Genomic DNA, 13,690 nt, shown 5'->3' with positions numbered 1-13,690 from the left:
AATCAGCTGCCCGGCTGTCCCAGGGGGGCTGGCAGCCCCCACCGCCGTGCCTGGGGGGGTCCCAGCAGGCAGAGCCCGGCACCCCCACCGCCCGGCTGGGAACGGTGCCCGGGTGCCCCGTGCCCACCCCGGCCCCCTGCCACGTCCTGGGTGGCACCGGCCCCCCCGGCCCCCCTCCTCCCGGTGCCCCCATCCCCACACACCCCCCACCCCGGGGGTCTCTGGGGGGGCCGTGGCGGGGGGGGGTCACAGTGCGGCCCCAGCAAGGGCCGGGGGGGGCAAAGCTCCTGCTGTACCAGGGGGGCTTTCACCGGGGCCGGGGGGGGGGCAGAGCTCCTGCTGTACCAGGGGGCTTTCACCCGGGGGGCGGCAGCTGGGCCCGGGCCGGGCCATGCAGCACCGGGGGGGGGGAGGGGGGCAGTGAGCACCGGGGGGGGGGGGCAGTGAGCACTGGAGGGGGCAGTGAGCACGGGGGGGGCAGTGAGCACCGGGGGTGGGGGACAGTGAGCACCGGGGGGGGGCAGTGAGCACGGGGGGGGGCAGTGAGGCACCGGGGTGGGGACAGTGAGCACCGGGGGGGGGGGCAGTGAGCACGGGGGGGGGCAGTGAGCACCGGGTGGGGGACAGTGAGCACCGGGGGGGGGGCAGTGAGCACGGGGGGGGGGGGCAGTGAGCACCGGGGGGGTTGCGGCCGGGCCGCGAGCGGAGTCGGTGCGTCCCGGGGGCCCGTGCATCCCCAGGGGGGGGTCAGAGCATTCCCGGGGGGATCGGAGCATTCCCGGGGGGGGTCAGAGCAGTGCCGGGGGGTCGGAGCATTTTCGGGTGGGGGTCGGTGCATTCTCGGGGGGGGGGGCTGTGCATTGCCCGGGGGGTCGGAGCGTGCGGGGGGGGTGGGAGTGGTGCCAGGGGGGGTGTGTCGGAGCATCCCCAGGGGGCTCGGAGCATTTCGGGAGGGGTCGGTGCATTCCCGGGGTGGGGGTCAGTGCATCCCCGGGGGGGTTGGAGCATTCCGGGAGGGGGTCGGTGCATCCCCGGGGGGCCTGTGCATTGCCCGGGGGGTCGGAGCGGTGCCGGGGGGGGTCGGAGCATTCCGGGGAGGGGGTCGGTGCGTTGCCGGCTGGTCGGTGCGTTTCCGGGGGGGTGGGTGCATTCCGGGGGGGTCGCTGCATTCCGGGGGGCCGTGCGTTCCGGGGGGGTGGGTGCATTCCGGGGGGGTCGGTGCATTCCGGGGGGGGGGCGGTGCATTCCGGGGGGGGGGTCGCTGCATTCCCGGGGGGGGCCCGGTGCATTCCGGGGGGGGGTCGCTGCATTCCGGGGGGGGGGCCGGTGCGTTCCGGGGGGCCGGTGCATTCCGGGGGGGGGTCGCTGCATTCCGGGGGAGGGCCGTGCGTTCCGGGGGGGGGTCGCTGCATCCCCGGGGGGGTCGCTGCGTTCCGGGGGGGCCGGCGCTCGGCCGGGGGGGCCGGGCGCAGCCCCGATGCTGCGGGCGCAGCCGGTGCCCTCTGCGGGCCGCTGTCACCTTGAGGCGGGCGCGGGGGCGGCTCCGTCAATATTTGGCGAGGCCGGGGGGAAGGAGCCGCCGCCCCCCGGCCCCCCGCCCCCGGCCCTCCCCCCCCCCGCCCCCGCCGCCCCCCATCCCCGGCCGGGCCGGGCCGGGCCGCGCCGCCCCGATAAAGCTTGCGGGAGCTGCGGCGGGAGCGCGGCTCCGCCATGACTCAGGTAGGACCGGCCGGGCGGGGGACGCGCCCCCCCCCGCACCCCCCAACCCCGCACCCCCCAACCCCTCAACCTCTGCACCCCCTCAACCCCGCACCCCCCAACCCCGCACCCCCCGCACCCCCCAACCCTGCACCCCGCACCCCCAGCACCCCCCTGCACCCCCCAACCCCGCACCCCCAACCCCTCAACCCCTGCACCCCCCCAACCCCGCACCCCCCAACCCCCTCAACCCTGCACCCCGCACCCCCAGTAGCCCCTCAACCCTGCACGTCCTGCACCCCCTAACCTGCACCCCCTGCATCCCCTCAACCCTGCACCCCCCTAACCCCACACCCCCAGCACCCCCCTGCACCCCCCAACCCCTCACCCCCTGCACCCCCTCAACCCTGCACGTCCTGCACCCCCCTAACCCTGCACCCCCTGCACCCCCCTAACCCCACACCCCCAGCAGCCCCCCAGCCCTGCACCCCCAGCACCCCCCTAACCCCGCACCCCCAGCACCCCCCTGCACCCCCCCATCCCCTCACCCCCTGCACCCCCTCAACCCTGCACGTCCTGCACCCCCCTAACCCTGCACCCCCTGCACCCCCCTAACCCCACACCCCCAGCAGCCCCCCAGCCCTGCACCCCCAGCACCCCCAGCACCCCCCTAACCCCGCACCCCCAGCACCCCCCTGCACCCCCCAACCCCTCACCCCCTGCACCCCCTCAACCCTGCACGTCCTGCACCCCCCTAACCCTGCACCCCTGCACCCCCCTAACCCCACACCCCCAGCAGCCCCCCAGCCCTGCACCCCCAGCACCCCCTAACCCCGCACCCCCAGCACCCCCCTGCACCCCCCATCCCCTCACCCCCTGCACCCCCTCAACCCTGCACGTCCTGCACCCCCCTAACCCTGCACCCCCTGCACCCCCCTAACCCCACACCCCCAGCAGCCCCCCAGCCCTGCACCCCCAGCACCCCCCTAACCCCGCACCCCCAGCACCCCCTGCACCCCCAACCCCTCACCCCCTGCACCCCCCTCAACCTGCACGTCCTGCACCCCCCTAACCCTGCACCCCCTGCACCCCCCTAACCCCACACCCCCAGCAGCCCCCCAGCCCTGCACCCCCAGCACCCCCAGCACCCCCCTAACCCGCACCCCCAGCACCCCCCTGCACCCCCCAACCCCTCACCCCCTGCACCCCCTCACCCTGCACGTCCTGCACCCCCCTAACCCTGCACCCCCTGCACCCCCCTAACCCCACACCCCCAGCAGCCCCCCAGCCCTGCACCCCCAGCACCCCCCTAACCCCGCACCCCCCAGCACCCCCCTGCACCCCCAACCCCTCACCCCCTGCACCCCCTCAACCCTGCACCCCCTGCACCCCCCTAACCCTGCACCCCCTGCACCCCCCTAACCCCACACCCCCAGCACCCCCCTGCACCCCCCAACCCCTCACCCCCTGCACCCCCTCAACCCTGCACGTCCTGCACCCCCTAACCCCACACCCCCAGCACCCCCCTAACCCACACCCCAAGCACCCCCCTGCACCCCCCAACCCCTCACCCCCTGCACCCCCTCAACCCTGCACCCCCTGCACCCCCCTAACCCCACACCCCAGCAGCCCCCCAGCCCTGCACCCCCAGCACCCCCCTAACCCCGCACCCCCAGCACCCCCCTGCACCCCCCAACCCCCACACCCCTGCACCCCCTCAACCCTGCACGTCCTGCACCCCCCTAACCCTGCACCCCCTGCACCCCCCTAACCCCACACCCCCAGCAGCCCCCCAGCCCTGCACCCCCAGCACCCCCCTAACCCCGCACCCCCAGCACCCCCCTGCACCCCCCCATCCCCTCACCCCCTGCACCCCCTCAACCCTGCACGTCCTGCACCCCCCTAACCCCGCACCCCCAGCACCCCCCTGCACCCCCCATCCCCTCACCCCCTGCACCCCCCTCAACCCTGCACGTCCTGCACCCCCCTAACCCTGCACCCCCAGCACCCCCCTAACCCCACACCCCCAGCAGGCCCCCCAGCCCTGCACCCCCAGCACCCCCAGCACCCCCTAACCCCGCACCCCCAGCACCCCCCTGCACCCCCCAACCCCTCACCCCCTGCACCCCCTTCAACCCTGCACGTCCTGCACCCCCCTAACCCTGCACCCCCTGCACCCCCCTAACCCCACACCCCAGCAGCCCCCCAGCCCTGCACCCCCAGCACCCCCCTAACCCCGCACCCCCAGCACCCCCCTGCACCCCCCAACCCCCTCCACCCCCTGCACCCCCTCAACCCTGCACCCCCTGCACCCCCCTAACCCCACACCCCCAGCACCCCCCTGCACCCCCAACCCCTCACCCCCTGCACCCCCTCAACCCTGCACGTCCTGCACCCCCCTAACCCTGCCACCCCCTGCACCCCCCTAACCCCACACCCCCAGCAGCCCCCCAGCCCTGCACCCCCAGCCCCCCCCTGCACCCCCCAACCCCTCACCCCCTGCACCCCCTCAACCCTGCACCCCCTGCACCCCCCTAACCCCACACCCCCAGCAGCCCCCCAGCCCTGCACCCCCAGCACCCCCCTAACCCCGCACCCCCAGCACCCCCCTGCACCCCCCCAACCCCTCACCCCCTGCACCCCCTCAACCCTGCACGTCCTGCACCCCCCTAACCCTGCACCCCCTGCACCCCCCTAACCCCACACCCCCAGCAGCCCCCCAGCCCTGCACCCCCAGCACCCCCCTAACCCCGCACCCCCAGCACCCCCCTGCACCCCCCATCCCCTCACCCCCTGCACCCCCTCAACCCTGCACGTCCTGCACCCCCCTAACCCTGCACCCCCTGCACCCCCCTAACCCCACACCCCCAGCTGCCCTCCAGCCCTGCACCCCCAGCACCCCCCTAACTCTGTGCCCCCCAGCAGCCCCCCAGCCCCACACCCCCCAACCCCACACCCTGCACCCCCTCAACCCTGCACGTCCTGTGCCCCCCTAACCCCGCACCCCCAGCACCCCCCTAACTCTGCGCCCCCAGCAGCCCCCCAGCCCTGCACCCCCAACACCCCCCTACACCCCCTAACCCCGCACCCCCCCAACCCTGCACGTCTTGCGCCCCCCTAACCCCACACCCCCAGCCCCACACCCCCAGCACCCCCCTAACCCCGCACCCCCTGCACCCACAGCCCCCTTGCCTCACCCCAGCCCAGGAGTCCGCCCCTTGCACCCCAGCACCCACAGCCGGGGTGCACCGGCAGCACCCAAAAGTGCCGGGATGGGGGCACAGCACCGGGGGCACCGCGGGTGCAGGGGTGGGGGTACGTGGCGGGGGCACGGCACTGGGGGTGCTGGGTCTGGGCTGAGCGGGGGAGCGCGGCACCGGGGGTGCCGGGTCAGGGCTGCGCTGGGGAGCAGGGCGCCGGGGATTCCGGGGTACACGGGGACACCGCGGCACGGCACCAGGGGTGCCGGGTTGGGGCTGTGCTGGGGAGCAGGGCAGTGGGGTGCTGGGGTACACGGGGAAACCGCGGCACAGCACCGGGGGTGCCGGGTCGGGCTGTGGTGGGGAGCAGGGCGCCGGGGATGCCAGGGGTACACGGGGACACCACGGCACGGCACCGGGGGTGCCGGCTTGGGGCTGCGGTGGGGAGCAGGGCGCCGGGATGCCGGGGGTACACAGGGACACATCCCGCGGCACAGCACTGGGGGTGCCGGGTCGGGGTGCGCTGGGGAGCAGGGCAGCGGGGTGCTGGGGTACGCGCAGGGGAGCGCGGTGCTGAGGGGTGCATGGGGTGCAAACGGCGCAGCCGGTGCCCAGCCCGGGGGGCGCAGCTGGGGCGCGTGGTGCGCCAGGGGGTGCATCCCTCGGGTGCAGGGCCTTTGGGGACCCCGCAGAGCCGCCGGCCGGGGCGCCCACCGCGCGGGGCTGCGTGACCGGGGCGCGCTGGGGCGCGGCCGTGCCCGGCGCCCGCTCAGCCCCGCAGCCGGCCCGCAGCCCGAGCAGGAGGCGCTGGGCGCCGGCTCGCCCACGTTGGGGAGGAGGAAGAGGAGAAGGACCTGAACAAGGCGCTGGGCGTGGAGCGCTTCGAGGAGATCCTGTGCGACACGCACCCCCGCAAACGCGGAGGAGGCCGGGCGCAGCTACGGCGAGGAGGACTTTGAGTGTGAGTGGGGCCCGGGGGGCAGCGGGCGGGCGGGCAGCGGGCAGGCAGGGCGTCAACCTCGCCCCGTCCTCTGCAGACCACCGCCAGTCGTCCCACCACATCCACCCACCCGCTCTCCACGCACCTGCCCCCCGATGCCCGCCGCAAGAAGGGGGTGCTGAAAAAGGGCAAGAAGAAGCACCGCCGCGCCTCGGTCCCCCGGTGAGGCCCCCACCATCGAGGAGGCCGAAGAGGATGAGGATGAGGCGTGCGACACGGAGACGGAGAAGCCCGGCGGAGGAGCTCCTGCAGCCCAGCCCGCCCGAGGCGGTGCAGGTGAGAACGGGGCTGGGTGCGGGGGGCAACGCTGTGCCCCCCCCTGCTTTGGGGGCTCTCGGGGCAGGCAGCTGGCCACGGCCGCGGCACCGGGAGCTGGAGAGGAGCCGGAGCCGGTGGCGCCTGTGGCGGGGGGCCGTGGCTCCGCAGTAGCCGGTTCCTCCCCATGCCCCGTCTCAGTTCTTTTCTGCAGGAGGACGAGGTGACCGACCGCCGGGCAGAGGAGCCGGCAGCCCCCGCGGCGCTGCCCCGGCTCCCCCCCGGAGCCCCGCGGCTCCGCGTCCCCTAGGGAGACCCAGGCAGGCAGGTGAGCAGGGCCGGGGCCGGGCAGCGCCGGGGCTCACCCGGAGCTTCGATGGGGCTGGGGCTCTCGGGGGGCAGGCAGCCCCCTCTGGCTGCCCCACAGCGGGGCTGGGGGCAGAGCGGGGGCTCGGCTCTGAGGTGGGTGCCTGCCTTGCAGCCCCAATGCGGAGGAGGGAGGTTTGGTGGAGGGAGCGGCCGCCGCCCGAGGCTGGCTCCCCCGGTCGCCCCGTTTCCAAGTCGCAGCCGGGGCACCGCAGCTACAACCTGCACGACCGGCGGCGGATCGGCAGCATGACGGGCGTGGAGCAGGCCCGGTACCAAAAGATGCCAACAGATGAGTCGGAGGCCCAGACACTGGCCTCAGCCGACCTGGACTACATGAAAAGTGAGTGGGGGGCACCCTGCGCCCCGGGGGCTGCGCTGGGCGGCGCGCCGTCGGCACGGTGGGAGCCAAGCCGTGCGCCGGGGCGAGCGGGGCTAGGGCCGGTGGGTCTGGCAGCACCAGGTCGCCCCGCAGCTGCAGCAGAGCCGGCTGGGCGCAGGCTCTGGCCCCGCTCCGGCGCTGGGTACGGCCATGGGGGACCCTGGGCACCGGGGATGGGCCAGGTCGTGTCCGCGTGGAGCGTGGCCAGGAGCCGGTGCCTGGGGCGGCGGGAGTCGGAGGCGGCGGCGGTGCCTCCCCCGGGGGCTCGCCGGCCCCTGGCGATTTGCCAGCTCGGGGACTCCCAGGGCAGCGGGCGATGCTCCTGCCTCAGAGCTCCCCAGGGATCCCTGCTCGCAGCGGAGCCCGTGCGCCGGCGGGCACGCGCAGCCCTGGGCACGGTGGGCACGGGTGACCCCGCTGCGAGGAGCCACCTCGGCTCCTGCTCGTCACCGCCAGCCCTGGCGCCGGAGATGCAGGCAACTGCGCCGCAGCGCTCGCCAGCGCGCAGACCTCGTGTCCCCCCCGACGCCGAGCGCCGCGCTCATGCACCCCGGGGCTGCGATGGTCCCTGCCCGGCCCCAGCTCGGCTCCCTCTGCTCTGAGCTGCCCCGGGCAGGCTGCAGCCCATGGGCCCCCCCGGGCTGCCCGCTGCCGGGGCTCAGTGGCCCCCACCGCCCCGGGTCGGGGTTTGGGGCGCAGGGCTGTGAGCTCCGCAGGTCGCCCGCCCCGCCGCCATCGCCGTCCTCCCCGTCTCCGGCAGGTCACCGCTTCGAGGACGTGCCGGGGTGCGCCGGCACCTCGTCCGGAAGAGCGCCAAGGCGCAGGTGGTGCACGTCAGCAAGGACCACAAGGAGCCCAGCACGCGGCACCGCAAGCAGGACCGGCAGCCCCACGAGGTGCGGGGTCCCGGCGCTGGGAGGGGCGGGACGGGGTGGGGGTCCCGGGGTGGAATGGGACTGGGATGGGGGGGGGGCATCTCGCCTGGGTCGCTGCGGAGGGGGGGCTGCCCCACACGGCCCCGTCGCCTTGAGGGGGTCCTCGCCGTCGCGGTGCTGACCCGGCTGCGCTGGCCAGGTGTTCGTGGAGCTGAACGAGCTGGTGGCGGACAAGAACCAGGAGCTGCAGTGGAAGGAGACGGCGCGCTGGATCAAGTTTGAGGAGGATGTGGAGGAAGAGACGGATCGCTGGGGCAAGCCCCACGTGGCCTCCCTGTCCTTCCGCAGCCTCCTGGAGCTGCGCAAGACCCTGTCCCATGGTAGGGAGGCAGGGCCGGCCCCCCGGGAGCCGGGCGGGGGGGGGTCCCCGGCCCCGCTCGCCTCAGCCCCCCCGTCCCTCGCCCAGGGGCTGTGCTCCTCGACCTGGACCAGAAGACGCTGCCGGGGGTGGCTCACCAGGTGGTGGAGCAGATGGTCATCACCGACCAGATCCGGGCCGAGGACCGCGCCAACGTGCTGCGGGCGCTGCTGCTCAAGCACAGGTGAGCGCGGGGGGCAGCGCCCCACGGCCCTGCCCTCCGCCGCGCGCTGCTCCCTGCAGCAATCCCGTCGGGCCGCCGCCGACAGCCCTGGCTTTGTCCCGCAGCCACCCAAGCGACGAGAAGGACTTCTCCTTTCCCCGAAACATCTCGGCCGGCAGCCTGGGCTCCCTGCTCGTGCACCACCACAGCACCAACCACGTGGCCGAGGGCAGTGAGCCGGCCGTCACCGAGCCCCTCATCGCCGGCCACGCCGTGGAGCATGACGCGCGGGTCGATGTGGAGCGGGAGGTGAGCCCGGCTCCCGCGGCTGCGCCGCACCGTCCCCCGCCCTCTGCCCCTGCCTTCCTCCCAGCCTGCCACCGCTCCTCATCCTCGGGAGGGGCCCTGACCCCAGCCCTGCTGCGCGCTCTGTCCCCGCAGAGGGAGGTCCTCACCCCCACGCCCCCGGCCGGCATCACTCGCTCCAAGTCCAAGCATGAGCTGAAGCTGCTGGAGAAGATCCCGGACAATGCCGAGGCCACGGTGGTGCTTGTGGGTACGGAGGGGTGGCGGGGGGGTGGGCAGGGTGAGGTGGGGTTGGGGACCGCATGCCAGACTCCCACGGTGACCCCCTGCGCCCCACGGTGACCCCCTGTGCCCCCCAGGCTGCGTGGAGTTCCTGGACCAGCCCACCATGGCCTTCGTGCGGCTGCAGGAGGCGGTGGAGCTGGACTCGGTGCTGGAAGTGCCAGTCCCCGTGCGGTTCCTCTTCGTGCTGCTGGGGCCCAGCAGCACCCACATGGACTACCACGAGATCGGGCGCTCCATCTCCACCCTCATGTCCGACAAGGTGAGCACCGCGTCTCTGCCGGGGCCGTGCCCCCGCTGCGGGGCTCAGGGCCCCACGGCGCGCCGGGACGGGTGCTCTGATGCCGCTGTCGCCCCACCAGCAATTCCACGAGGCCGCGTACCTGGCCGACGACCGCCACGACCTCCTCAACGCCATCAACGAGTTCCTGGACTGCAGTGTGGTGCTGCCGCCCTCCGAGGTGCAGGGCGAGGAGCTGCTGCGCAGCGTCGCCCACTTCCAGCGTGAGATGCTGAAGAAGAGGGAGGAGCAGGAGCGACGGCTGCTGCTGGAGCCCAAATCCCCTGAGGAGAAAGGTGCCGGCAGCGCTGGGAGCAGGGTGGGATTGGGGCAGGGGCTGGGTGGGGGCACCCAGCCGGCTGGGTCTCACTGTCTGTCTGTCCGTCCGTCTGTGGGGCACAGCGCTGCTAAAGCTGAAGGTGGTGGAGGGCGAGGGCGAGGAAGAGGATGACCCCCTGCGGCGCACAGGGCCGGCCCTTTGGGGGGCTGATCCGGGACGTGCGGCGGCGCTACCCCAAGTACCTGAGTGACTTCAGGGATGCGCTGAACCCCCAGTGCATTGCGGCCGTCATCTTCATCTACTTCGCCGCGCTGTCGCCAGCCATCACCTTTGGAGGGCTGCTGGGTGAGTGCTGGGGGGCACAGCACTGCCCGGGGGGCCGGAGCGGGGCACGGCACGGGGGCCCTGCAGGTCTGGGTGCTGCATGCTGCCCTGTGCATGCACTGCAGGAGGGAGCGGGTAGGGGCTGCCGTCGGCTGCGACGCCAGGGACGAAGGCCCCGGTCCTGCCAGTGTGCCTGAGCCTGTCCTGCCCGCAGGGGAGAAGACGCAGGACCTGATCGGTGTGTCTGAGCTGATCATCTCCACGTCGCTGCAGGGCGTGCTTTTCTGCCTGCTGGGCGCCCAGCCCCTGCTCGTCATCGGCTTCTCGGGGCCCCTGCTCGTCTTCGAGGAGGCTTTCTTCACGGTGAGCCTTTGCGGGCAGGAGCAGGGTGGGGGGACATTCCTGGGTGCTGCAGGGCAGACATCCCCCCCGGCCCCACTGCTCCTGCCGGGGCCCTCCCTGCCCCACTGCCTGGGGCTCTGCCCCAGCCCTGCGGCCGTCCCTCCTGCTGACACCTGCCTGCCTCTCTGCCCGTCCGTCTGTCCGCCTGGCACCGGCAGTTCTGCACATCCAACCAGCTGGAGTACCTGGTGGGGCGCGTCTGGATCGGCTTCTGGCTCATCCTCATCGTGCTGGTCATGGTGGCCTTTGAGGGCAGCTTCCTGGTGCGCTTCGTCTCCCGCTTCACCCAGGAGATCTTCGCCTTCCTCATCTCCCTCATCTTCATCTACGAGACCTTCTCTAAGCTGGCCAAGGTGAGCCGCCGGGGCCGGGGCGTCCGCGGGCCGGGGACAGGCGGGACCGACCTGAGCATCGTGCTGCCGCAGATCTTCCAGGAGCACCCCCTGCACGGCTGCCTGCCGGCGAATGGCACGGGCGTGGAGGCAGAGGCGTGGAGGAACACCAGCACGGCCCCGGCCAACGGCACGGCCGGCCGCGCCGCAGCCAAGGTGACGGGGCAGCCCAACACGGCGCTGCTCTCGCTGGTGCTCATGGCCGGCACCTTCTTCATCGCCTTCTTCCTGCGCAAGTTCAAGAACAGCCGGTTCTTCCCCGGACGGGTGCGTGGGGCAGGCGGGACGGCGGCGCAGGCGCTGCGTGGGTCCCTGGGGTGAGCCCAGCTTTGGGGGGCAGGGCTGAGCTGGGGGGGGGCCGGGCAGTGGGGCTGGGGTCGGGCTGACGCTGCTCTTCCCCCAGATCCGGCGGCTCATCGGGGACTTCGGGGTGCCCATTGCCATCCTGGTGATGGTGCTGGTGGACTACAGCATCCAGGACACCTACACGCAGGTCAGCACCCAACCACCCCCCCCAGGTAGGACCTAAGGGTGCTGCCCGGCCCCAGTCCCGCTCACCCTCTGCCGTCCCAGCTGCGGGTTGGCTGCTCCCAGCATGCGCGGCACCGTCCGTCCCCACCACAGCTGCCGCGGCGCTCGGCCACCTCCGGCTCCCGGCTCCTCGCCTTTCCTCTCCCTGCTTTGCCAGGAGCCCTTAGGGTCTGGCTGCGGCGGGTCCCGGTGCCTCCGCAGCTCGCCCCGCGGCACCCCTCGCTGCAGGGGGCAGAGGCAGTGCCCCCACCCCAGCGTTTCTCACCCCCTCCCTGCAGAAGCTGAGCGTGCCCAGCGGGTTCTCGGTGACGGCCCCGGACAAGCGGGGCTGGGTGATCAACCCCCTGGGCGAAAAGAGCGACTTCCCTGTCTGGATGATGGTGGCCAGCGGCCTCCCTGCCATCCTCGTCTTCATCCTCATCTTCATGGAGACGCAGATCACCACGTGAGCGCAGCGGGGCAGGGCTGGGGGCCCGGCAGGGCCGCGTGGGGCACGAGTGGGGCAGGGTGTGCCATGCCGAGCTGTACCGAGCTGTGCTGTGCTGTGCAATGCTGAGCCGTGCTGAGCTGCGCCAAGCTGTGCAGTGCCGTGCTGTGCCAGGCTGAGCTATGCCGTGCCATGCTGAACTGTGCCGTGCCATGCGGAGCCATGCCAAGCTGTGCTATGCCACGCTGACCCGTGCCATGCTGTGACATGCCAAGCTTTGCAGTGCCGTGCCAAGCCCTGCCAGGCCATGCCGACGGTCTGCCCTTGTGCCCAGGCTGATCATCAGCAAGAAGGAGCGGATGCTGCAGAAGGGCTCTGGGTTCCACCTTGACCTCCTGCTCATCGTGGCCATGGCTTTGGGCTGCCGTGGCTCGCCGCGGCCACGGTGCGCTCCGTCACGCACGCCAACGCCCTCACCGTCATGAGCAAGGCTGTGGCGCCTGGGGACAAGCCCAAGATCCAGGAGGTGAAGGAGCAGCGGGTCACTGGGCTGCTGGTGGCCGTGCTTGTCGGTAGGTGCAGCCCTGCCTACTGCGGGTCCCGGCTCCGGCCCCTATGGCCGTGGCGGGGCTGGGCAGCCCCGGGCAGCTGCGGCGGTGCTGGGGGCTGGGGCTGGGCCCGCAAGAGCTTGCGGTGCCCCAAGCCCTGGCCAAATTGGCGTGGCCATCCTGTACACATGGACCCGTGACGCAGGACCCTCCCCAAGCGTGAGGGTGACCGGGCAGGGAGGAGCGGGGCTGGGGGGGCTGTTGTGAGCCCTGGCTCCAGCCGGCGTGCCGGGCACCCCCTCCCCGGGCACAGCGGCTGACCCTGCTCTGGCCCAGGCCTGTCCATCGTCATCGGGGAGCTGCTGCGGCAGATCCCGCTGGCCGTGCTCTTCGGGATCTTTCTCTACATGGGCGTCACCTCCCTCAACGGCATCCAGTTCTACGAGCGCCTGCAGCTGCTGCTGATGCCCCCCAAGCACCACCCCGACGTCACCTATGTCAAAAAGGTGGGGGGGGGTCCGGGGGGGGGGGGGTGGGGTGGGGGTGGGACCCTTGTCAGCCTGGGGTACCCCAGGCTTGGGGCACCAGGGTGTCTGCGGGATGGACTCCGGCAAAGCCTGGTTTAGGGGGTCTGGGGGGGGGAACGACAGGACAGTCTTGGGGTGCCCAGACCCCAGCAGGGCTGGGGGGGGGCCCTGCCCGGGGTGCGGCTGGGGGCCGGCGCTGCCTGGGGTGGGAGGGGGCCGCAGGGGTCCAGCACGCGCCCGCCCCTGGCACTGACGCCCGCCCCCGCGCAGGTGCGCACGCTGCGCATGCACCTCTTCACCGGGCTGCAGCTGGCGTGCCTGGCCGTGCTGTGGGCCGTCATGTCCACCGTGGCCTCCCTGGCCTTCCCCTTCATCCTCATCCTCACGGTGCCACTCCGCATGTGCCTGCTCAGCCGGATCTTCACTGACCGTGAAATGAAGTGTGTAAGTAGCTGCTCCGTGGCCGGCTGCGTCCCTCGTCCCCGTGGGTGCTGGGGGCCGTGGGCCACGACGGCCGGACCCATGCGGGTGGGCACTGGTGGCGGGGGGGAGCCCCTCGCTGCCCGCTCAGCCGCCATCTCCCCGCAGCTGGACGCGGACGAGGCCGAGCCCATCTTTGATGAGCGGGAAGGCGTGGACGAGTACAACGAAATGCCGATGCCAGTGTGACCACGCGCCAGCCAGCGAGCCGCCTGCGGGGCCGGGCACAGCCAGGCCCCCGCGCTGCCGCCCTGCGTGGGGACGGGGGGGAGCGGTGGCTGCGCAGCCGTGCCCACCCAGGGACAGGCACCCCGCGCTCCCCACGCCTTCGGAGGGGACACCTGCCAAAGAGACGCCGGCCCTCCACCTCGCCCCGCCAGGGACCCCCCACACCCCTCCTGTGCGGTGCAGGGCCGGGCTGTGCCTTCGGTCCCCCTCGGGCAGAGCCCCCGGTCACCCCCCAGCAGCGCCGCAGGTCCTGGCCCTGCCCCAGCCGGGCCCTGGGCTCCCACCAGACAATCAGGCGTTTCCTAAATCCCACCGTGTTTTATTTA

General features: G+C 73.4%; 1 protein-coding gene across 1 annotated transcript in view; it reads left to right on the top strand.

Moving 5' to 3' along the window:
• Positions 1 to 13,325, top strand: part of SLC4A2 (solute carrier family 4 member 2) — a 20,346-nt gene extending 7,021 nt beyond the window's left edge. Inside the window, 31 exon segments of the mRNA XM_075706469.1 lie at positions 5,691 to 5,724; positions 5,727 to 5,812; positions 5,814 to 5,859; positions 5,936 to 5,964; positions 5,966 to 6,055; positions 6,057 to 6,128; positions 6,130 to 6,185; positions 6,355 to 6,421; positions 6,423 to 6,481; positions 6,635 to 6,680; positions 6,682 to 6,862; positions 7,662 to 7,685; positions 7,688 to 7,797; positions 7,976 to 8,156; positions 8,243 to 8,378; positions 8,483 to 8,666; positions 8,799 to 8,913; positions 9,023 to 9,207; positions 9,308 to 9,521; positions 9,628 to 9,692; positions 9,694 to 9,850; positions 10,044 to 10,192; positions 10,390 to 10,584; positions 10,657 to 10,890; positions 11,027 to 11,116; positions 11,433 to 11,599; positions 11,916 to 11,992; positions 11,995 to 12,153; positions 12,466 to 12,635; positions 12,927 to 13,100; positions 13,245 to 13,325. Of these exon segments, the coding sequence (XP_075562584.1) occupies positions 5,691 to 5,724; positions 5,727 to 5,812; positions 5,814 to 5,859; positions 5,936 to 5,964; positions 5,966 to 6,055; positions 6,057 to 6,128; positions 6,130 to 6,185; positions 6,355 to 6,421; positions 6,423 to 6,481; positions 6,635 to 6,680; positions 6,682 to 6,862; positions 7,662 to 7,685; positions 7,688 to 7,797; positions 7,976 to 8,156; positions 8,243 to 8,378; positions 8,483 to 8,666; positions 8,799 to 8,913; positions 9,023 to 9,207; positions 9,308 to 9,521; positions 9,628 to 9,692; positions 9,694 to 9,850; positions 10,044 to 10,192; positions 10,390 to 10,584; positions 10,657 to 10,890; positions 11,027 to 11,116; positions 11,433 to 11,599; positions 11,916 to 11,992; positions 11,995 to 12,153; positions 12,466 to 12,635; positions 12,927 to 13,100; positions 13,245 to 13,325 (3,633 nt within the window).
• The last annotated feature ends 365 nt before the right edge of the window (positions 13,326 to 13,690 follow it).

This window comes from Pelecanus crispus, chromosome 2, assembly GCF_030463565.1.
Source record: "Pelecanus crispus isolate bPelCri1 chromosome 2, bPelCri1.pri, whole genome shotgun sequence".
NCBI lineage: Eukaryota > Metazoa > Chordata > Aves > Pelecaniformes > Pelecanidae > Pelecanus > Pelecanus crispus.
The sequence above is the reverse complement of the archived record's forward strand: the minus strand, read 5'-3'. Positions and strand labels throughout refer to the sequence as shown.